Source organism: Salvelinus alpinus, chromosome 5, assembly GCF_045679555.1.
Source record: "Salvelinus alpinus chromosome 5, SLU_Salpinus.1, whole genome shotgun sequence".
Taxonomy (NCBI): domain Eukaryota; kingdom Metazoa; phylum Chordata; class Actinopteri; order Salmoniformes; family Salmonidae; genus Salvelinus; species Salvelinus alpinus.
This window is the reverse complement of record NC_092090.1, coordinates 61,392,156-61,414,832: the sequence shown is the minus strand read 5'-3', so window position 1 is coordinate 61,414,832 and position 22,677 is coordinate 61,392,156. Positions and strand designations below refer to the sequence as shown.

General features: G+C 45.7%; 2 protein-coding genes across 2 annotated transcripts in view; one reads left to right on the top strand and one right to left on the bottom strand.

Annotated features, from left to right (window-relative positions):
- LOC139576427 (regulator of G-protein signaling 7-binding protein A-like) overlaps window positions 1-8,574 on the bottom strand; it is a 30,006-nt gene extending 21,432 nt beyond the window's left edge. Inside the window, exons 1-2 of the mRNA XM_071402546.1 lie at window positions 8,231-8,574; window positions 5,220-5,386 (exon numbers count right to left, since the gene is read on the bottom strand). Of these exons, the coding sequence (XP_071258647.1) occupies window positions 5,220-5,386; window positions 8,231-8,380 (317 nt within the window). The 5' untranslated portion in view covers window positions 8,381-8,574. The remainder of the gene's footprint in view (window positions 1-5,219; window positions 5,387-8,230) is intronic.
- Window positions 8,575-11,487: 2,913 nt separating this feature from the next.
- LOC139575318 (trifunctional nucleotide phosphoesterase protein YfkN-like) lies at window positions 11,488-12,918 on the top strand. Its single transcript, XM_071400257.1, has 3 exons — window positions 11,488-11,531; window positions 11,706-12,198; window positions 12,311-12,918. The coding sequence occupies exons 1-3, from the start codon at window positions 11,488-11,490 to the stop codon at window positions 12,608-12,610; spliced, it is 837 nt and encodes a 278-aa protein (XP_071256358.1). The 3' UTR covers window positions 12,611-12,918.
- Window positions 12,919-22,677: the final 9,759 nt, after the last annotated feature.

Sequence of the window (22,677 nt, the reverse complement as noted above, 5' to 3'; positions counted from 1 at the left end):
TCTAACAAATGCCCTTCATACGTTTACAGCCAATGGGATATTTGCCAATGAGTTCAGTGACCATTGTAACATTACCTGCATAAGAGATGTTAAACTTGTCATGCCTGCTCCCGCTTCCCCTCTCTGGCGCTCGAGGGCACCAGGCTGCCCTTCATTACACACAACTGTCACCATCATTACGCGCATCAGCGCTTATTGGACTCACATGGACTCCATTACTTTGTTGTTACGTTTTCCCCTGTCCAGACGCTATCCTTGTTTGTTTCTTGTCTACTATCCATTAAATGTTCACTCCATGTACTTGCTTCTCTTCTCCCAGCGTCTGACACCACTATTTGAAGCATCAGGGAGTTCTTGTTTATGGTTTTGGTGGTGATGTCGGGTCCGGGTGCTGCCGGGTGCTGCCGGGGGTGCCTCAGCTGGCTCGTCACGCTTCCACGCCTTAGCTGGCTCGAGAGGTTTCCTTGCCTCGGTTGGCTCGGCAGGCTTCCATCCCACGTCATGCCTCAGCTGGCTCGTCGGGCTCCTACGCCTTTGCCGGCTCGTCAGGCTCCCACGCCTCTGCGGGATCGTCGGGCTTTCATGCCTCAGCCGGCTCGTCGGGCTCCCATGCCTCAGCCGACTCGTTGGGCTTCTACGCCTCAGCCTGCTAGTCTAGCGCCATGCCTCGGGTGGCGCCCCTAGAGGGGGGATGGGGGTACTGTCACACCTGCTCCCACTTCCCTTCTCTGGCACTCAAGGGTGCCAGGCTGCCCTTCATTATGCACACCTGTTACTATCATTACACGCATCAGCGCTCATTGGACTCACCTGGACTCCTTTACTTTGTTGATTGCCCCTTTATATCTGTCTGCTTCTCAGTTTGTTCCCTGTGTCAGCATTGATGTCGTTATGTTTTCCCCTGTCCAGACGCTGTCCTTGTTTGTTTCTTGTCTAATATCCATTAAATGTTCACTCCCTGTACTTGCTTCTCGTCTCCCAGCATCGGTCCTTACAAAACTACCTAAAACTGGCTCACGCATTATTAAAAAGAGAAATTATAGGAATTTTAATGAGCAAAATGTTTTTGTCTGACCTGAAGTTGAGTGACTGTTGTGTTGTGTCAACTATCACTGACTCGGACAGGCCCTTAATTGTTCTATTTCCCTGTTTAACTCTGTTGCAGATAAATATGCGCCGTAAAAAAAACTAAGGATAAAAGACAAATCTGATCCTTGATTCATGCATGAATTGTCTGAGAAATTGCAGTAAAGAAATGTAGCTCGGGCTAAGGCTAGACTGAAGATTATATGTCTGATTGGCAGTCCTTCAGACATTTGAGAAATAGATGTCTATCTCTGGTTAGAAAAGTTGTGTATTGGAGAGTGGTGGTAATCCAGTCAACTTCTGGAAAGTGGTCAAATCTTTGAAACAAAACCCCACCCTCTCGTTGCCACCGCAGGTTTTGACATACTAGTCCCATACTAGACAAAATGTTTGTGTGTAGTGTATAACCATTTTGATTCAGCTGGCCACCTGTTTGAAAGGATAGTCTATAAAAATGTATGTAATTCCAAAACAGGCAGTCCTTTTGTCACCTCAGAACAGACTGTAAAGAATGATGCTCTTACAGACTCACATCATTTATTTTCATTTCAACCATTTGATGTCTATGATGTATTAAGTGCCTTGCTAAAGATCGATGTAAAAAATCCACAGGGTTGATTCACCTGACCCCTTCTTACTACCGCTCTCTGCCCCACTCATTGTTGAATCTTTAACCTGTATTTTTTACTTAACAATCGCTACTGGTCTTATCCCTAAGATTTGGAAAGAGGCACATGTCCTCCCCCTACATACAGTAAGGGCAAAAATCCTTCTGACTTAGATAATTACTGCCCAATCTCCAAGTTATCTTGACTAGACAAGGTATTAGAATCCCTGACCAACTCCCAGCTGAGAACTTATTTAACTTCACTCTATTTTAAATATCTACTAATCTGTTTTTAGATCTGGACATACTGTTTCAGCCACATTGCTTGTTTAAGATGATGTGTTAAATGACCTAGATCATAGAAAACATTGTGCTGCCTTATTTATAGACCTTTCCAAGGCATTCGAGACCGTTGACCCTTCCCTACTCATTCAAAAACTGGATAAGGAGTCTTGCAAATGGTTTAAGAACTATTTGACAGATATGACACAATGGGTGCCTTCTGATGGTGTCAAGTCTAGATTCCTTGATATTATGAAAAGTGTTGATTTTGTTACCTGTTCTCGTTACTATTTACACAAATGACATTGGTCTATGTCTTAAATCCTGTAATATTCATCTGTATGCAGACAATACGGTTATGTATGTCATTACACCGAATGTTGACCAAGCTTTGTTAGAGCTGCAATCTGATTTTGGCGGTCCTATTCTGTGAGCTTGTGTGGCCTATCACATTGTGGCTGAGCCATTGCTGCTCCTAGACATTTCCACTTCACAATAACAGCACCGACAATTGACCGGGTGTCACGATCGTCTTGCGGTGAGAGAGAGGACCAAAACGCAGCGTGTGAAAAATACATTCTCTTTTATTAGAGACGAGTGAAACACGAAATGAACACTTATAACAAAACAACAAACGACCGTGAAGCTACAAAGGTAAGTGCAATACAAAAGCTACAAACGTTCTACATAGACAATTACCCACAAAACCCAATGCCTATGGCTGCCTTAAATATGGCTCTCAATCAGAGACAATGAACCACAGCTGCCTCTAATTGAGAACCAATCTAGGCAGCCATAGACATACAAACACCTAGACAAGACACTGACCCATTTAACATACAAACCCCTAGACAATCCAAAAACACATACATTCCCCATGTCACACCCTGACCTAACTAAAATAATAAAGAAAACAAAGAATACTAAGGCCAGGGCGTGACACCGGGGCAGATCTAGCAGGGCAGAAATTTGACGTACTGACTTGTTGGAAAGGTGGCATCTTATGATGAGGCCATGTTGAAAGTCACTGAGCTCTTCAGTAAGGCCATTCTACTGCCAATGTTTGTCTACGGAGATTGCATGGCTGTGTGCTCGATTGTATACACCTGTCAGCAACGGGTGTGGCTGAAATAGCAGAATCCACAAATTTGAAGGGGTGACCACATACTTTTGTATACAGTTGAAGTCGGAGGTTTACATACACCTTAGCCAAATACATTTAAACTCAGTTTTTCACAATTCCTGACATTTAATCCTAGTAAAAATTCCCTGTTTTAGGTCAGTTAGGATCACCACTTTATTTTAAGAATGTGAAATGTCAGAATAATAGCAGAGAGAATGATTTATTTCAGCTTTTATTTCTTTCATCACATTCCCAGTGGGTCAGAAGTTTACATACACTCAACTAGTATTTGGTGGCATTGCCTTTAAATTGTTTAACTTGGGTCAAACGTTTCGGGTAGCCTTCCACAAGTTTCCCACAATAAGTTGGGTAAATTTTGGCCCATTCCTCCTGACAGAGCTGGTCTAACTGAGTCAGGTTTGTCGGTCTCCTGGCTCGCACACGCTTTTTCAGTTCTGCCCACAAATTTTCCATAGGATTGAGGTCAGGGCTTTGTGATGGCCACTCCAATACCTTGACTTTGTTGTCCTTAAGCCATTTTGCCACATATTTGGAAGTATGCTTGGGGTCATTGTGCATTTGGAAGACCCATTTGCGACCAAGCTTTAACTTCCTGACTGATTTCTTGAGATGTTGCTTCAATATATCCACATCATTTTCCTCCCTCATGAGGCCATCTATTTTGTGAAGTGCACCAGTCCCTCCTGCAGCAAAGCACCCCCACAACAGGATGCTGCCACCCCGTGCTTCACGGTTGGGATGGTATTCTTCGGCTTGCAAGCATCCCCCTTTTTTCCTCCAAACATAACGATGGTCATTATGGCCAAACAGTTCAATATGTGTTTCATCAGACCAGAGGATATTGCTCCAAAAAGTATGATCTTTGTCCCCATGTGCAGTTGCAGACCGTAGTCTGGCTTTTTTATGGTGGTTTTGGAGCAGTGGCTTCTTCCTTGCTGAGCGGCCTCTCAGGTTATGTCGATATAGGACTCGTTTTACTGTGGATAAAGATATTTTTGTACCTGTTTCCTCCAGAATCTTCACAAGATCCTTTGCTGTTGTTCTGGGATTGATTTGCACTTTTGCACCAAAGTACATTCATCTCTAGGAGACAGAACGCCTCTCCTTCCTGAGCGGTATGACAGCTGCGTGGTCCCATGGTGTTTGTACTTGCATACTATTGTTTGTACAGATGAACGTGGTACCTTCAGGCGTTTGGAAATTGCTCCCAAGGATGAACCAGACTTGTGGAGGTCTACAATTTTTTTTCTGAGGTCTTGGCTGATTTCTTTTGATTTTCCCATGATGTCAAGCAAAGAGGCACTGAGTTTGAAGGTAGGCCTTGATATACATCCACAGGTACACCTCCAATTGACTCAAATTATGTCAATTAGCCTATCAGAAGCTTCTAAAGCCATGACATCATTTTCTGGAATTTTCCAAGCTGTTTAAATGCACATTCAACTTAGTTTATGTACACTTTTGACCCACTGGAATTGTGATACAGTGAATTATAAGTGAAATAATCTGTCTGTAAACAATTGTTGAAAAGATTACTTGTGTCATGCACCAAGTAGATGTCCTAACCGACTTGCCAAAACTATAGTTTGTTAAAACTATAGAGTTTTAATGATTCCAACCTAAGTGTATGTACTGTTCAACTGTGTATAGTGTACCTCACTTCCCTGCTGAAATATAAAAATCTGAGATACCAAATCCGTTGGGCAGGGTTGGTTAACTCTTGAGGTCCCGCTTGTCTCCACAAAGTTTGGTAAATCCTACCTTTTGTTTTAATGGACCATAGTTATGGAATACCTTACAAAACAAATTACAACTGGATTCCTGTGGTAGATAGGGTCATTTAAAACTCTGTTGCTAAATAAAGTTAATAAATTAAAACAAAACATGCATATCCATAGTGTGTTCTACGCTGCAATTACAAAAATGTACAGATCAGTCAGAACAAAAATCAAAGCTCACACAGGCCACTCTAAACTGAAAGCAGAGTCTGAAACCGAGGTAACATTTCCAAGGTGAGGTTTTAAATGAAGGCTGTGGCCCATGTCTGTGAGAGAGAACAATAGTTGCCATTCAACACCAGGGACAGCGACAGCTACTTACCCCGAAATGACTGACAGGCTCTGGTGTGCAGCTCTTGCCATCTCACAGCCTTTAGTTCGCGTCTTGTGCATCTCGGCCCGTATTGAGGGGCAGTCGACGGAGATCTCGCCAATGGAGATGACCAGTTCACGATACAGGGCCACAAGTGTGTTAAACTCCTGGACGATCTGGGGGGTAAAATGAAATAAACATGATTTAATATTATTTGGACCTCGGATATTAGGTTCCTCTGTCACGAGCCACAGCAAGACCGTACAAAGTTCTTCCATGTAAAGTGCATTCGGAAAGTATTTAGACATCTTGACTTTTTCCCCAAAAAATTACGTTACAGACTTATTCTAAAATGGATTAAATGTTCCCCCCTGATCAATCAACACACAATACCCCATAATGACAAAGCAACAACTGTTTTTTAGATTTTTTGGGCCAATTTATAAAAAATAACAAACTGAAATATCACATTTACATAAGCATTCAGACCCTTTACTAAGTACTTTGTTGAAGCGCCTTTGGCAGCGGTTACAGCCTCAGGTCTTCTTAGGTATGATGCTACAAGCTTGGCACACCTGTATTTGGGGAGTTTCTCCCATTTCTCCCATTCATCTCAGATCCTGTCAAGCTCTGTCAGGTTGGATGGGGAGCGTTGCTGCACAGCTATTTTCAGATCTCTCCATGGATGTTCGATCAGGTTCAAGTCCGGGCTCTGACTGGGCCACTCAAGGACACTCAAAGATTTGTCCCGAAGCCACTCCTGCGTTGTCTTGGCTGTGTGCTTAGGGTCGTTGTCCTGTTGGAAGGTTAATCTTCGCCCAGTCTGAGGTACTGAGCGCTCTGGAGCAGGTTTTCATCAAGGATCTCTCTGTACTTTGCTCCTTTCATCTTTCCTTCGATCCTGACTAGTCTCCCAGTCCCTGCCGCTGAAAAACCTCCCCACAGCATGATGCTGCCACCACCATACTTCAGCTTAGGGATGGTACCAGGTTTCCTCCAGATGTGACACTTGGCATTCAGGCCAAAGAGTTCAATCTTGGTTTCATCAGAACAGAGAATCTTGTTTCTCATGGTCTGAGAGTCCTCTATGTGCCTTTTGGCAAACTCCAAGCAGGCTGTCATGTGCCTTTTACTGAGGAGTGGCTTCCATCTGGCTACTCTACCATAAAGGCCTGTTTGGTGGAGTGCTGCAGAGATGGTTGTCCTTCTGGAAGGTTCTGCCATCTCCACAGAGGAATCTGGAGTTCTGTCAGAGTGACCATCGGGTTCTTGGTCTCCTCCCTGACCAAGGCCCTTCTCCCCCGATTGTTCAGTTTGGCCGTCCGGCTCTAGGAAGAGTCTTGGTGGTTCCAAACTTCTTCGATTTAAGAATGATGGAGGCCACTGTGTTCTTGGGGACCTCCAATGCTGCAAAGAAAATGTTGGTACCCTTCCCCAGATCTGTTCCTCCACACAATCCTGTCTCGGAGCTCTATGGACAATTTCTTCGACCTGGTTTTGCTCTGATATACACTGTCAACTTTGGGACCTTATATAGACAGTTGCCTTTCCAAATCATGTCCAATCAATTTAATTTACCACAGGTGGACTCCAATCAAGTTGTCGAAACATCTCAAAGATGATCAATGGAAACAGGATGAACCTGTGCTCAATTTGGAGTATCATAGCAAAGGGTCTGAATACTTATGTAAATAAGGTATTTCTGTTATTTATTTGTATTTTTTTTTAACACATTTCTAAAAAAAATAAAAAAAAGTTTTCGCTTCATCATTATGGGGTAATGTGTGTAGATTGATGAGGGAATTATTTTTTTTAAATCCATTTTAGAATAAGGCTGTAACATAACAAAATGTGGCAAAAGTTAAGGGGTCTAAATACTTTACAAATGCACTTTAGGTTAGATTATGCCGGCTACTGTAAACATATGTGGCTTTCTCATGGGGAATTGTAAACATTTCAGCAGCAGACAAAGTTGCAATAGGCCTACTTGCGACAGCAGTTGCCAGAACAACATATTGACTTGTAGGTTAGATCAGAGCAATAGTCATCCTATATCTACAGGTGGGCTGTCAATTTAACAGCTTTAGGTTTTTACAGTGGGGAGACAATGAAGACGTCCGCACTGCAGGTTCAATAACTACCTTAGCTATTCAGCACCATCCTATGGACAGCAACTCCACGCCTTTCAGTCCATTGTTCCTCTCTAAACCAGAGCATATCTTGAATAAATTGACAGCCATTTCCAAAAAAGCACTGATCCCTGGACAGGGGTATTATTCTAACCTCCACACTACAAAATATAGGCTAATCAATATTGATGCCTAACAACATTAGGTATATAGGATATGAAATGACAAAGTGAATGTACCTATGTAAAATTAATGAATTATTAATTGACGACAACACATTATGCTAAGTCCGGCTATGTGCATCGAACGAAGTAGAGCGTTGAATCCTTTGGACGGGACAACGCTTTTCATTTCTACCAGCGCTCGAGACTCAGGAGCATTCTGCTGTTCTCCGGGTACTGAGACTCAATGACGTTCACTGATGCACAGTATGAGCGGGGAGAGAATACATATGGACGGTTCTGCCAGCACCTGTCAAATCAGTGGCCATCTGCGTCCATCAAACAGAGCCCGTTAGACAACTCTGAAATGTAGGCGATATTGGAGATCACCCCAAAACATTCAACACTTGATGCTCCAAAATGCAAATCCCACCATCGCAATCAATGACAAAAAACGGGTAAAAAAAAAACCCTGAGCAGGTCAATTTGTCTTCTCTGCAACAACAGCAACGCAAATGGATTTCATTTTCACCAGACAATAGGCCTACATACAATGGAGGGGGTGGGTGCATTTGCAGTTTGTTGCAGTTTAAACAGCCAATATCAGTGCAAACGGATGAAATGACTTTCAAGAAAGAAATAAAGAAAGGGTGGATGAACACGCGACTTTAGCTGCAACATGCAGAGGAAATAAGCATTGTGAGTTAAATGTCGCAAGCTCGATACCTACCATTCTACAGTCTGTCACGGCGCGCTGGGCTTTGCGTGTGCTCTCCGTGCTCTCCCTCCTCTCCGGGTCTCGGTAGGAAGCCTTGCCGATCTGGAAGATGTTCCCGGTGGATCTGGGGCGGTTCTTGCGCCCATTCGGTGCAGAACTCATGCATACACATCCAGTAGTAAAACAGCTCTAATACAGAACGTTATACCCCACCACCTATATTCGCCGATATCCTGTTCTCTCTTTCGTTTTTGGGCTAGGCTATTTTGGTGACGAGACAGTTTATCTGTGGTTTATTATTGCTCTTGCTCTCTCTCTCTCTCTCTCTCTCTCTCTCTCTCTCTCTCTCTCTCTATCTCTCTCTACCTCTCTCTACCTCTCTCTACTGTTTAAGAAAAAGCAGATATTTTTTCTCTCTACCTCTCTCTAAGAAAAAGTCTAAGAAAGTCTAAGAAAAAGCAGAGATGTTTGCAGGCATTCCTCAGAGCGCAGAAGTACCGGATGAGCGCTCGCGACTCCTCTCCGCATTGCCTCGACTGCAAAGGGGGCGCAAGTCACCTTCACTACAGCTGATAGTATACGGTAACGGAAGCCTATGTACACACCCGACCCGGGATCCAGCTAGCTGAAGTGTCCTTCCTAGCGCACCGCCGCCGTGTTGGTCGGTGGAAAGCAATCGCATTCACTGGCATTCACCAAATGCAACCATTTCTTATAATTGCGCGTTTCAATTAAACACTAATAAGACGGATTGCGTGGGGTCTTCAGCAATGTATGCACACCCTCTCTTTTGGAAACGCAAAAACGTCGCCAAACGTCTAAATAATAAAGCAATGTCACTTAATGCAATTCTAACACCTGCTTCATCACTAACCCACTGGAAACCGACAGGAAATCTATTCCTAGTTGCCAATATGCCGATTTTGTTCCCAAGGTCTTTTTCTTCGAGTTTCTCCAGAGTGTATCTAACCTTGCCTTGGTGAGACAAGAGACGAGCGGAGCAGTTGCTACAGGCCTGACGTGGCTGGCAACACTGCACACCCATAGGGCAGCAATACTAACTAATAGGACCCAGCAAACCAGACTCACTGATATAGGCTAGCCTATAGGCTCGGGCGAAATGTGTATTCTCGTTAAATAGCCTAGTCTAGGCCGAACATGGACATTGGTTATAATATGAAACAACTGTAGGCCAATTTGAAAAAAGTTATTAAAGGTTATTAGGCTAAGTCTGGTTCATCCCAGTTTATAAACTTAACCAAAATTCAAAGAAATTTACGTTTTGTAAGTTTAATTAATAACGTTAGTTTGTGACATGGTCAAATATCAGTTAAAACAGGATATCGAGATGACATCTGGACCTTTATGTGTCGACCTACAATAGATTCAATTCAGTGTCCAAAGTGCATTGCTACAACACCGCTTGCACCTGAAAGCTTGCATGGAGCTGTCCAGGTGCTGAAATCCCACGCACAGTGTTTTGCGTAGGCTAATTAGTATGTTTCTAATTTCTTATGTAACATAATTAAACTAATTAAAACAAGAGTTACAATAGACTAGATGTTTGTTATTTTGTCATATTTAATTACCTAGGCCTGCCGGTCTAAATTGTAGAAATGCGTTGGTTGTTCATTGCGTCTCATGCGCTCATCTTCAGGGTGCGTGACCATTTATCTCCAAAGAGACAAATTCAAGTTAACAACATACAGTTGGCTCCAGTGCGTCCTCTACGCAAAAAAGGCAAAAGACAGGACAGCAAGTTCTGCAACAATCACCAGCAGTAGCCTAATACAAATGGATAACAATCTCTCAAGTTTGGAAACAGAGGTACCATGTAACAAACCGGAAGTAGTTCTCACTATTTTACACTTTAATTATGTGTACGAAATAGAAGCAAGACCAGAATAACTGGTTGGCGGAGCCGCAAGCTAGCTAACGTTTCAAAAAAACACTTAGGCCTAACTAACTTTAACTTTCGTTGGCTGGATCAAGTCTGGTTGAAATTTCACTCTGTCTAGCGTTGGGCAATCTAGCTAGCCTTTGTAAACATTAGAATTTCACAAAACTAAATGTTAGCCATGGTTTTCTCCCCCAGGTTTGCCACTGCTCTAAAAGTATTACAGTCGCTAAATTCGTTGATAGTTTTCAGTGGTGACTGTCTGAGCCCTTCCTTGCTAAGCACAGTCACCAAGGGAAAGCATATGGTAGATGTTCTAAATAAATTAGGAGTCCAGTGTGCCGTGTATGGTAAGTGCTTCTCTCCAACCATGCATTACTACTTAATTGTACACAAAAATAATCCTGAGAGGATCCCTTTCTCCAAATTCATTACACTGAGAGCTCTCTCTCTCTCTCTCTCTCACTCTCACTCTCACTCTCACTCTCACACACACACACACACACACACACACACACACACACACACACACACACACACACACACACACACACACACACACACACACACACTCACACACTCTCACACACACACTCACTCTCACACACACACACACACACAGAGATCCCTCAAAACTAATAAGGGCTCAATTCAATCCGCATCGCGATAGTTCAGTTTTACAGGGTGATTGAAATTTAAAGGCAATGTTCCCGTTTTAGCGGAGACTGCATTCACAGTAAATTATGCATATGTTGCCTCAATTGGAAATCACGTTTACATTTCTATTACGGAATCTGTAACACTTCCACTTTACAGATTGAATAGAGCCCTTAATGTTGTTTCGTTGTCTTCGTCTAAGGCAATCATGAATTTGACTTCGGTGTGGACCTCTTGGAAGAACATACTAAAAGGATGCCCTTCCCATGGTTCCTTAGCAATGTGTATGACAGGTCAGTTTTCTTTTTTTTTTTTTTTCTTTTTAAAAACGACCCCCTTTTTCTCCCCAATGTTGTGGTATCCAATTGTTAGTAATTACTATCTTGTCTCATCGCTGCAACTCCCGTACGGGCTCGGGAGAGACGAAGGTCGAAAGCCATGCGTCCTCCGAAACACAACCCAGCCAAGCCGCACTGCTTCTTAACACATGCTGCATCCAACCCGGAAGCCAGCCACACCAATGTGTCGGAGGAAACACCGTGCACCTGGCAACCTTGGTTAGCGCACACTGCGCCCGGCCTGCCACAGGAGTCGCTGGTGCGCGATGGGACAAGGATATCCCTACCGGCCAAACCCTCCCTAACCCGGACGATGCTAGGCCAATTCTGCGTCGCCCCACAGACCCAGAATCTCTGGTGGCACAGCTAGCGCTGCGATGCAGTGCCCTAGACCACTGCGCCACCCGGGAGGCCATGACAGGTCAGTTTCACAGAGCAATACTAGGCTATATATGCCGGTGGGTTAACACACTTATGCGCACAATACTTCGCAAGTGTCAATAAATCTTCAGTTGTACCTAAAGGGCTATTGGTTGTTTTACATCCAGTGTTTCATTTTAATGTAAACAAACAACAATTGTTCACTCACTCAAAGGTTCACTAGTGAAACACTGGTCCATGGCGTGGTCAGCAGCATCCTGGAGTGGAACGGCCTGAAGATGGATTTCATGGGCCTGGTAGAGGAGGACTGGATGGATACCCTGGGCACTGTGGACAAGAACGACATCAAGTATATAGACTACGTGGAGACAGCAGATCGGCTGTCTGCTGAGCTGAGGGACAAAGGGGCTGACCTGGGCCTCGCACTCACACACAGGAGGTGGCGTAATGGCATCAGGCTAGCATCCAAGTCCAACGGTGTGGATCTCATCCTGGGAGGACATGACCATGAGTACGGGGTTCTGGAGGTCAATGGGATTCTGATTGTGAAGAGTGGCTCAGAGTTCAGGTACCTTTCGAAGAGTGATGTTGTGAAGGACCAGGATGGGACTTTCAAGTACAGCTGTGTGAAGATGGCCACAATGAAAGACCTTGAGGAAGAGTCAGGAATCCAGCAGAGTGTGAAAGGATACACTGATAATATGCAGGTGAGTTTCTGTTGTTGCAGCTTAATTAGCTTACAGTAGTGTGTGTCTGTGTTACTAGCCTGGCCAGATGCCACTAAGCTGACATTTATGAATTTATGTCACTCTGTCTCAGCACATGTTTGGAGAGGTCCTGTGCCACATAGACGTGGCCTTGGATGGATGCTACGCCGCCGTGAGACGAGCAGGATGCAACCTGGGTAATCTGGTCATCTATGCCATGCTGGAGGCCACTCATGCTGAGGTGGCTTTTTTAAACTCAGGTTTAAACTTCCATTTTCTTTATGTTTCAGTCATAGGCATAGTTTTGGTGTCACGAATCCCGCTTCCTGAGTCTGTGTTTGCCTGTGTTTCTGTCCTGGAGTGTGTTTCCGGTGTCCTGGAACGCACCCTGTCTGGTTGCCGGGCGAATTAGCTTGTTGGGAGATCGATGTTCACCCGCACCTGTATCCCATCAGTAATCTGCACACCTGTCCTGATCATCACCTCTCCCCTTCAAAAGCTCTGACCTGACATCCATTCCCTGCCGGATCGTTAGCCAAGAACAGTATGTTGTGCCCACGAACCAGCCTCCAGTTTATAGAGTTTGTTTTGTTTTATTGTTTTGTACGTCTTGCTTGACTTTAACTTACCGCCGTTTGTTTTGTTTACAGCCATTCACCCGGAACCCATACCCCATCCCTGTCTGCTCGTTGCCAGTGTGTTGTTATCCATTGGATCTGCCTATCCACTCCCATCAACCCACCTCCGCTGTCCGCTCCTCCACCCGGAACTATCTACCTCCACGTTCTCATTGATTAATAAATACTCACCATCTTTTTACTCACCTTGTCCTGGTCTGCTTCTGGGTCCAATTCTGGTAAACCCTGACAGAACGATCCGGCCAGTGATGAACCCAGCGGACCTGGACTCCGTTTGCCATGCAATTACCCAGCAGGAGAAGATGTTGGGACAACACAACACGGCGCTACACGAGATAGCGGGTTCAATCCGGAACTTATCGGATAGATTAACGAGTATCCAGGATCAGCTCAGGTTGCCGGCGGATCATCTGTTTCCTGTTTCACCCATATCACCTGCCGATTCGGGAGCGGGTTCCTTCCGTGAGCCCAAGGTTCCGACACCGGATAAGTACGAGGGAGATCTGGGAGGATGCCGTTCATTTCTTTTGCAGTGTGGGTTAGTTTTTGATCTGCAGCCCTACTCTTACGCCACAGATAAGGCTAGGATAGCTTTTGTTATTGAGCTGCTGCGTGGTAGAGCTCTGGAATGGGCTTCAGCTGTTTGGGATCGACGGGACACCTGCATGACGTCATACCAGGGTTTCACGGCAGAGATGAGAAAGCTTTTTGACCATCCAGTCCGAGGTAAGGACGCAGCTAAACGTTTGTTCTCTCTTCGCCAAGGAGCTCTCAGTGTGGCAGACTTTGTGATAGAATTCAGGACATTGGCTGTGGAGAGTGGTTGGAATGAGGAATCACTACAAGCGGTTTTTTACCAGGGGTTGTCGGAGCAACTCAAGGACGAGCTGATCTCCTATCCAGAGCCTAGTGACCTAGATAGTTTGGTCACCTTAGCTATTCGGGTAGATAATAGAGTCCGAGAGAGAAGGAGGGAGAAGTGGGGTCCATCTAATCAATCTGAGACTCGGTTACCATTCGGGTCAGGAAATGGACCAGAACGGGTTGATCATTTTCCTTCACACGGGATAAGTGGAGGAGTTCTGCCGCCAGATCCTGAACCTACAGTGGGGAGAACAAGTATTTGATACACTGCCGATTTTGCAGGTTTTCCTACTTACAAAGCATGTAGAGGTCTGTAATTTGTATCATAGGTACACTTCAACTGTGAGAGACGGAATCTAAAACAAAAATCCTGAAAATCACATTGTATGATTTTTAAGTAATTAATTAGCATTTTATTGCATGACATAAGTATTTGATACATCAGAAAAGCAGAACTTAATATTTAGTACAGAAACTTTTGTTTGCAATTACAGAGATCATACATTTCCTGTAGTTCTTGACCAGGTTTGCACACACTGCAGCAGGGATTTTGGCCCACTCCTCCATACAGACCTTCTCCAGATCCTTCAGGTTTCGGGGCTGTCGCTGGGCAATACGGACTTTCAGCTCCCTCCAAAGATTTTCTATTGGGTTCAGGTCTGGAGACTGGCTAGGCCACTCCAGGACCTTGAGATGCTTCTTACGGAGCCACTCCTTAGTTGCCATGGCTGTGTGTTTCGGGTCGTTGTCATGCTGGAAGACCCAGCCACGACCCATCTTCAATGCTCTTACTGAGGGAAGGAGGTTGTTGGCCAAGATCTCACGATACATGGCCCCATCCATCCTCCCCTCAATATGGTGCAGTCGTCCTGTCCCCTTTGCAGAAAAGCATCCCCAAAGAATGATGTTTCCACCTCCATGCTTCACGGTTGGGATGGTGTTCTTGGGGTTGTACTCATCCTTCTTCTTCCTCCAAACACGGCGAGTGGAGTTTAGACCAAAAAGCTCTATTTTTGTCTCATCAGACCACATGACCTTCTCCCATTCCTCCTCTGGATCATCCAGATGGTCATTGGCAAACTTCAGACGGGCCTGGACATGCGCTGGCTTGAGCAGGGGGACCTTGTGTGCGCTGCAGGATTTTAATCCATGACGGCGTAGTGTGTTACTAATGGTTTTCTTTGAGACTGTGGTCCCAGCTCTCTTCAGGTCATTGACCAGGTCCTGCCGTGTAGTTCTGGGCTGATCCCTCACCTTCCTCGTGATCATTGATGCCCCACGAGGTGAGATCTTGCATGGAGCCCCAGACCGAGGGTGATTGACCGTCATCTTGAACTTCTTCCATTTTCTAATAATTGCGCCAACAGTTGTTGCCTTCTCACCAAGCTGCTTGCCTATTGTCCTGTAGCCCATCCCAGCCTTGTGCAGGTCTACAATTTTATCCCTGATGTCCTTACACAGCTCTCTGGTCTTGGCCATTGTGGAGAGGTTGGAGTCTGTTTGATTGAGTGTGTGGACAGGTGTCTTTTATACAGGTAACGAGTTCAAACAGGTGCAGTTAATACAGGTAATGAGTGGAGAACAGGAGGGCTTCTTAAAGAAAAACTAACAGGTCTGTGAGAGCCGGAATTCTTACTGGTTGGTAGGTGATCAAATACTTATGTCATGCAATAAAATGCAAATTAATTACTTAAAAATCATACAATGTGATTTTCAGGATTTTTGTTTTAGATTCCGTCTCTCACAGTTGAAGTGTACCTATGATAGAAATTACAGACCTCTACATGCTTTGTAAGTAGGAAAACCTGCAAAATCGGCAGTGTATCAAATACTTGTTCTCCCCACTGTATGCAAGTGGGGCGGCACGGGTTAACTAAGGACGAGCGCCAACGTAGACGTGAGACCAACAGCTGCCTCTACTGTGGTAGTTCGGGACATTACATCTCCGTTTGTCCTCAGCGCCCGTTAAACTGCTCGGCTCGTTAAGTTTGGGAGGTTTGTTAGCGAGCCAGTTTCAACCTCTCAAGAGCCCTGTCAGACCTCGTTTTCCTGTTACCCTCATAAATAAAGATCAGAGTTTAGCGATTAACGCTTTCATCGATTCAGGTGCCGATGACAGCTTCATTGATGCCGACTTAGTGGAACAGCTGGGGCTTTCCAAGGAGCAATTACCGGAAGCCATTGAAGCAACCACTCTGAACGGCAGTGTTCTGGCACGGATCACTATGAGGACTGAACCGGTTAAGATGTTGTTGTCGGGGAATCATTCAGAGGTTATTTCTTTTTTCATTTTGCCTTCCCCCCATGTACCTCTGGTTCTTGGATACCCCTGGCTAAGAGAACACAATCCTTCGTTCGATTGGGTGACTGGTAAGGTAACTAGTTGGAGCATTGAGTGCCATGCTAACTGCCTCAGGACTGCCTGATCTCATGCTGTCCCCAGTCGGGTCAGTGAGTCTGCTCCTCCTGATTTGTCCCTGGTTCCTGAAACATATCACGAGTTGGGTGAGGTGTTCAGTAAGCAGAAAGCTCAGTCACTTCCTCCCCACCGACCTTATGATTGTACGATTAAGCTGTTCCCTGGAGCTGCCTTTCCCAAGGGACGGTTATACAGTATTTCTCGACCTGAGCGGGAAGCCCTGGAGACCTACATAAAAGAGTCTCTTGCTGCAGGTCTCATTCGTCCCTCGTCATCACCCCTGGGAGCTGGATTTTTTTTTGTGAGTAAGAAGGATGGCTCTCTTCGACCGTGTATTGATTATCGGGGGTTGAATGATATTACGGTCAAGAACAAGTACCCCTTGCCCTTGATGAGCTCCGCTTTCGATTCTTTACAGGGTGCTACTGTGTTTACGAAGCTTGATCTACGCAATGCGTATCATCTGGTTCGGATCAAAGAGGGGGACGAGTGGTTGACTGGATTCAATACACCTATGGGACATTTCGAGTACCAGGTGATGCCGTTTGGACTTTCCAACGCTCCAGCAGTGTTCCAAAGTTTGGTGAATGACGTGCTGAGGGATATGATCGGTCTGTTTGTGTTCGTTTACCTGGATGACATCCTGATTTTCTCCAAGGAGATTTCCAGCCACATCCAGCATGTTAAGCAGGTCCTGCAGCGGTTATTGGAGAACCGTCTGTTTGTGAAGGCAGAGAAGTGTGATTTTCACGCCCACACTACATCCTTCCTCGGGTACATCTCCAGGGGTGAGATCAAGATGGACCAAGAGAAGGTTCGGGCGGTTCGGGATTGGGCCCAGCCCGGTACGAGATTGCAGCTCCAGAGATTCCTGGGATTTGCGAACTTCTATCGGAGGTTTATCCGTGATTACAGCCGGGTGGCCGCTCCTTTAACTGCTCTGACGTCTTGCACCAGAGTTTTCTGTTGGACTCCTGAGGCAGACCGAGCATTTCTGAACTTGAAGAGCCGATTCACCAACGCCCCAATTCTCTCTCAACCTGACACTTCCCGTCAGTTTGTTGTTGAGGTGGACGCGTCTGATGTGGGGGTGGGCGCCATCCTGTCCCAGCGTAGCTCCACTGACGGTAAACTCCATCCCTGCGCCTTCTACTCTTGTCGTCTTTCACCAGCTGAGAGAAACTACGATGTGGGTAACCGGGAGCTTCTCGCTGTGAAGCTTGCCTTGGAGGAGTGGCGTCACTGGTTGGAGGGAGCGGAGCAACCGTTTGTGGTCTGGACTGACCACAAGAATCTGGCTTACGTGCAATCGGCTAAACGTCTCAACTCCCGTCAGGCCAGGTGGGCTTTGTTTTTTGGACGCTTCAATTTTTCCCTGACGTTCCGACCTGGGTCGAAGAACGGCAAAGCGGACGCCTTGTCCCGGATGTTCTCCAAGACGGATGAGAGTGGGGCCAAGACTGAGACGATTCTTCCCCAGAACCTTGTCGTGGGAGCCGTTACATGGAGGATTGAGGAGGATGCGATGGCGGCCCTTCGGACGCAGCCCGGCCCCGGTAACGGTCCACCCGGTCGGTTGTTCGTGCCTGAGTCGGTCCGTTCTGCTGTTCTTCAGTGGTCCCACGCCAGCAAGATAGCTTGTCACCCTGGCGTTGCTCGGACTATGGCGCTACTGCGCAGACGATTTTGGTGGCCTGCCATGGGAGAAGATACCCGGAGGTTTGTTACCGCATGTCCTGTTTGTGCTCAGAACAAAAGTACCAATCGGCCCAGCTCTGGGCTTCTTCACCCCCTACCTATTCCTCGGCGACCTTGGTCGCATCTGGCCCTGGATTTTGTCACGGGATTGCCCCCTTCTGTTGGGAACACGGTCATTCTGACCATTGTGGACAGATTCAGCAAGTTTGCTCATTTTGTCCCTCTCTCCAAGCTTCCATCTGCCACGGAGACGTCCGAGATCCTGGTTAGGGAGGTTTTCAGGGTCCACGGATTGCCCAGTGACATTGTTTCTGACCGTGGTCCTCAGTTTACCTCTGCTGTCTGGAGATCCTTCTGTTTGGCCATTGGAGCTACAGTCAGTCACACTTCTGGATTTCACCCACAATCTAATGGTCAGGCGGAGAGAGCCAACCAGAAGATGGAGTCCACGCTGCGTTGTCTTGTCTCCTCTGATCCCACCTCTTGGTCATCTCAATTACCCTGGGTCGAGTATGCCCATAATACCCTTCCTTCATCTGCCACTGGGATGTCCCCCTTCCAATGCCTGTACGGATACCAACCTACCTTGTTTCCTTCTCAGGAGAGGGATCTTTCGGTTCCTTCTGTCCAGGCCCACATTCGTCGTTGCCACCGGACCTGGCATCGGGCCAGGAAGGTCCTCCTTAGAGTTTCTGACCGGTATCAGATCCAGGCGAATCGTCGCCGTATTCCTGCTCCCGCTTATACCATCGGAGATAAGGTTTGGTTGGCTACACGGGATCTTCCTCTACGGACTGAGTCGAGGAAACTGTCACCAAGGTTCATTGGTCCGTTTGTGGTGGATAGAATCATTAACCCTGTTGTGGTCCGACTCAAATTGCCGGCAACGCTTCGAGTACACCCCACATTTCATGTCTCCTGCCTCAAGCCGGTTCTCCTCAGTCCTCTGTTGCCCCCTCCTCCTCGGCCTCCTCCTCCTCGGATGATCGGAGGTGGTCCTGTCTACACGGTGCGCCGCATAATGGATTCCAGACGGCGGGGTCGAGGTTTCCAATATCTCGTGGATTGGGAAGGATATGGTCCAGAGGAGAGGAGTTGGATTCCTCGGCGTCAGATCCTTGATGACGACCTGCTTCGTGACTTCTAACGCCTCCACCCTGGCGCTCCAGGTAGTCCGCCCGGTGGCGTTCGTCGGAGGGGGGGTACTGTCACGAATCCCGCTTCCTGAGTCTGTGTTTGCCTGTGTTTCTGTCCTGGAGTGTGTTTCCGGTGTCCTGGAACGCACCCTGTCTGGTTGCCGGGCGAATTAGCTTGTTGGGAGATCGATGTTCACCCGCACCTGTATCCCATCAGTAATCTGCACACCTGTCCTGATCATCACCTCTCCCCTTCAAAAGCTCTGACCTGACATCCATTCCCTGCCGGATCGTTAGCCAAGAACAGTATGTTGTGCCCACGAACCAGCCTCCAGTTTATAGAGTTTGTTTTGTTTTATTGTTTTGTACGTCTTGCTTGACTTTAACTTACCGCCGTTTGTTTTGTTTACAGCCATTCACCCGGAACCCATACCCCATCCCTGTCTGCTCGTTGCCAGTGTGTTGTTATCCATTGGATCTGCCTATCCACTCCCATCAACCCACCTCCGCTGTCCGCTCCTCCACCCGGAGCTATCTACCTCCACGTTCTCATTGATTAATAAATACTCACCATCTTTTTACTCACCTTGTCCTGGTCTGCTTCTGGGTCCAATTCTGGTAAACCCTGACATTTGGCTTATATGAAATATTACCTCCATATTCTATTTTCCTTTCTTTTTTTACAGAGCAGACTTGTTGAATACAGAAAGAGTTTGACACCCAGGTTAGAAACAAGCTATCAATCTACAGATGTAGGATCTTCATTTGATCACTCTTTTGTTACTGCACGGCAGGAAATGCAAACTTCTAGTGTATTTGAGGTTTAAAAAGGCTTTTAAAGTTTGTAATTTCCTTTTGAAATGTCAGACTTGATTTGCACTAACAAAAAATGCAACAACCCTTACAAAAAAATGTCCGTTAATTATAACCCACATAATCCTTCACATTTCCTGTTGCTGCAGGATCATTTTCCTGCTGTAGCAAACTGGCTCAAATTAAGATCCTACATCTGTATGAATGAAACTTTTTGAACTACTGTATGACTCTGCCCCTGTATAGGTACTCTGCGTTCTGACCTCTTGCACCCGGTGGGCCCCCTGACCATGCATGACCTGCTGCAGATCCTGCACATAAATGACCCAGTGCTGGTGGTGGAGGCCACAGTGCAGCAGCTCTTTGAGGGCCTGGAGAACGGAGTCCGCAACTACCCTGCTCTGGATGGAAGGTAGTGCACTGGACCACAATGGAAAGGCACCAAAAGCACATTATGAGTGACCTGGTTTGATTGTAGTTGCTATTTTATTCTCACAGACAAAGCAATCACAAGGCGTCTTGAAACATATTGCATTTTTTTCCGATTTCCCCAGGTTTCTGGGATCCAGTTTGGCTTTGATCTCAATGGAAAACCTGGCCACAGAGTCATCGCTGAGACTGTGAAGGTTCAAGGCAAGTCTGGATAGACACAGAAAGTATGTTGGGCCATGAAATAATTTTTAACGAAGGTATCGTATATTCTTCAGCTTCATATTACCACGCTCAGCCACATCCACTGGGATAGCAGTGGACCCATTCCCTACACTAGCTGGCTAATACAAATGTAGACAAAATTAAGTAGTCTATTAGTTAGCAGTGGAAGATGCAGTAGTTTTAAGTGGACAGGTAAAATTGTCTCCTCACAGCAGTTTAGCAAGCAGTCATTTGGCTTCAGGGCAATGGACACATTGACAATAGTCTCCTTTATATCCTCTCCTGTTTTGTCCTCAGGGCAAAGATGACTACACCATGTTCAGTGGCGTTCCTCATAGGCACATAGGCACGTTTTATGCATTTATGTCACTCTGTCTCAGAACATGCTTGAAGAGGTCCTGTGCCACATAGACGTGGCCTTGGCTGGACGCTACGCCGCCATGCGACGAGCAGAGTGCAGCCTGGGTAATCTGGGCATCTATGCCATGCTGGAGGCCACTCATGCTGAGGTGGCGTTTTTAAACTCAGGTTTAAACTTCCATTTTCTTTATGTTTCAGTCAAAGGCATAGTTTTGGCTTATATGAAATATTACCTCCATATTCTATTTTCCTTCTTTTTTTCCCAGAGCAGACTTGTTGAATACAGAAAGAGTTTGGCACCCAGGTTAGAAACAAGCTATCAATCTACAGATGTAGGATCTTCGTTTGATCACTCTTTTGTTACTGCACAGCAGGAAATCAGATCCTGTCAACCGTCCTTATCAACCACTTTGAGTCTGGCCAGATAGTCAGATGCATGAAGAGGTGCAAGTCTGGTCACATGATGGGCCTTATCAAGGTGTCCAGTAGCCCATCTGTGTCTGGTGAGCACAGCTGCTTCTTTCATTCATAACACTCATTTCCAAGAGCTGACTAATTGTCACGTTCTGACCTTTATTTCCTTTGTTTTGTCTTTATTTAGTATGGTCAGGGTGTGAGCTGGGGTGGGCAGTCTATGTGTGTATTTCTATGTTTTCCTATTTCTGTGTTTGGCCTGATATGGTTCTCAATCAGAGGCAGGTGTTTTGTGTTGTCTCTGATTGGGAACCATATTTAGGTAGCCTGTTTTGTGTTGGTTTTTGTGGGTGGTTGTCTTCAGTCTTTGTGTGTCTGCACCAGATAGAACTGTTTCGGTTTTCACGTTTGTTGTTTTGTATTTTGGAAGTGTTCAGTTTATTGTCTTTTATTAAACATGATGAACACTAATCACGCTGCGCTTTGGTCCTCTCCTTCTTCCACAGAAGAAAACCGTTACACTAATGTCTGTCCTGTTTTTCATAATTTTGCTGATCACATCTGTGATTGAGAGCTAACCTGGAGTGTGTATTGATGGTGTTTCTGCAGCCATTGAGAGATCCAAGTGTGAGAATCTGGAGGGAGAGGTGGGAGTGGCTGTGGTGCCCGGAGTGGAGGGAAGGATATTCCATGTCCACCCTGAGGGCCATTCGGAAACAGAAAGCTAACAGTGGGCAGGGCTGTTCCTCGTCTGAGAATTCCACAGAGTAACTAAGCCAGGACTCCATAGTCACCGTGGGAGCCAGGGGACATTACATCAAGTCTTTTGCATCTCTCATCTACTCCTTGCTTTTTTTTTTATCAGCCTCATAAACAAGGCAGATTGTCAATATAACACTTGGACAGAAACATGAGATTAAAGTAATTCATTGTATTACTTCCAGGAACATTGTGCGATTCATTGACATTGCACTCGGAATTACTCAATAAATGTGAATATCGAAAACGGGTCTATTACCAAAAATGTATTTACTTTGAATGATAAGCAGAGAGGGTCTACATTTGTGACATAGACGGTGTTGGTGTATCAGTATTTGAATGGGGGAAATAAGCAGAAGGGTCTACATGTGTCCATGATAACATTACAGTAATAAAGGAAATGACTTGAGGAAATGCACCACTTTGTTTTTGTGTTGAAACAACCCGACCGGATGTTTTCCTCTAATGAGAGTCTCAGTCAATGTGCAAGGCCAATGTTCTTTATAGCAAATTATCTTGACAACATCGCACGCAGTGTTGGGTGCAAAATCAGTGATTCCCTGCTTCTACTGTTGAAAGAACACTGCTGTAATGGATGTTAATTTGGACTATTATATGGCCTATTCTGTTTGGTGACGTTTTGGTCATACTCTTTATATTTAGGGATTCTGTGACTTGGGTCTTTTCACTCTATTGAATCAAATAAAACCCAGCAAAAAAAACA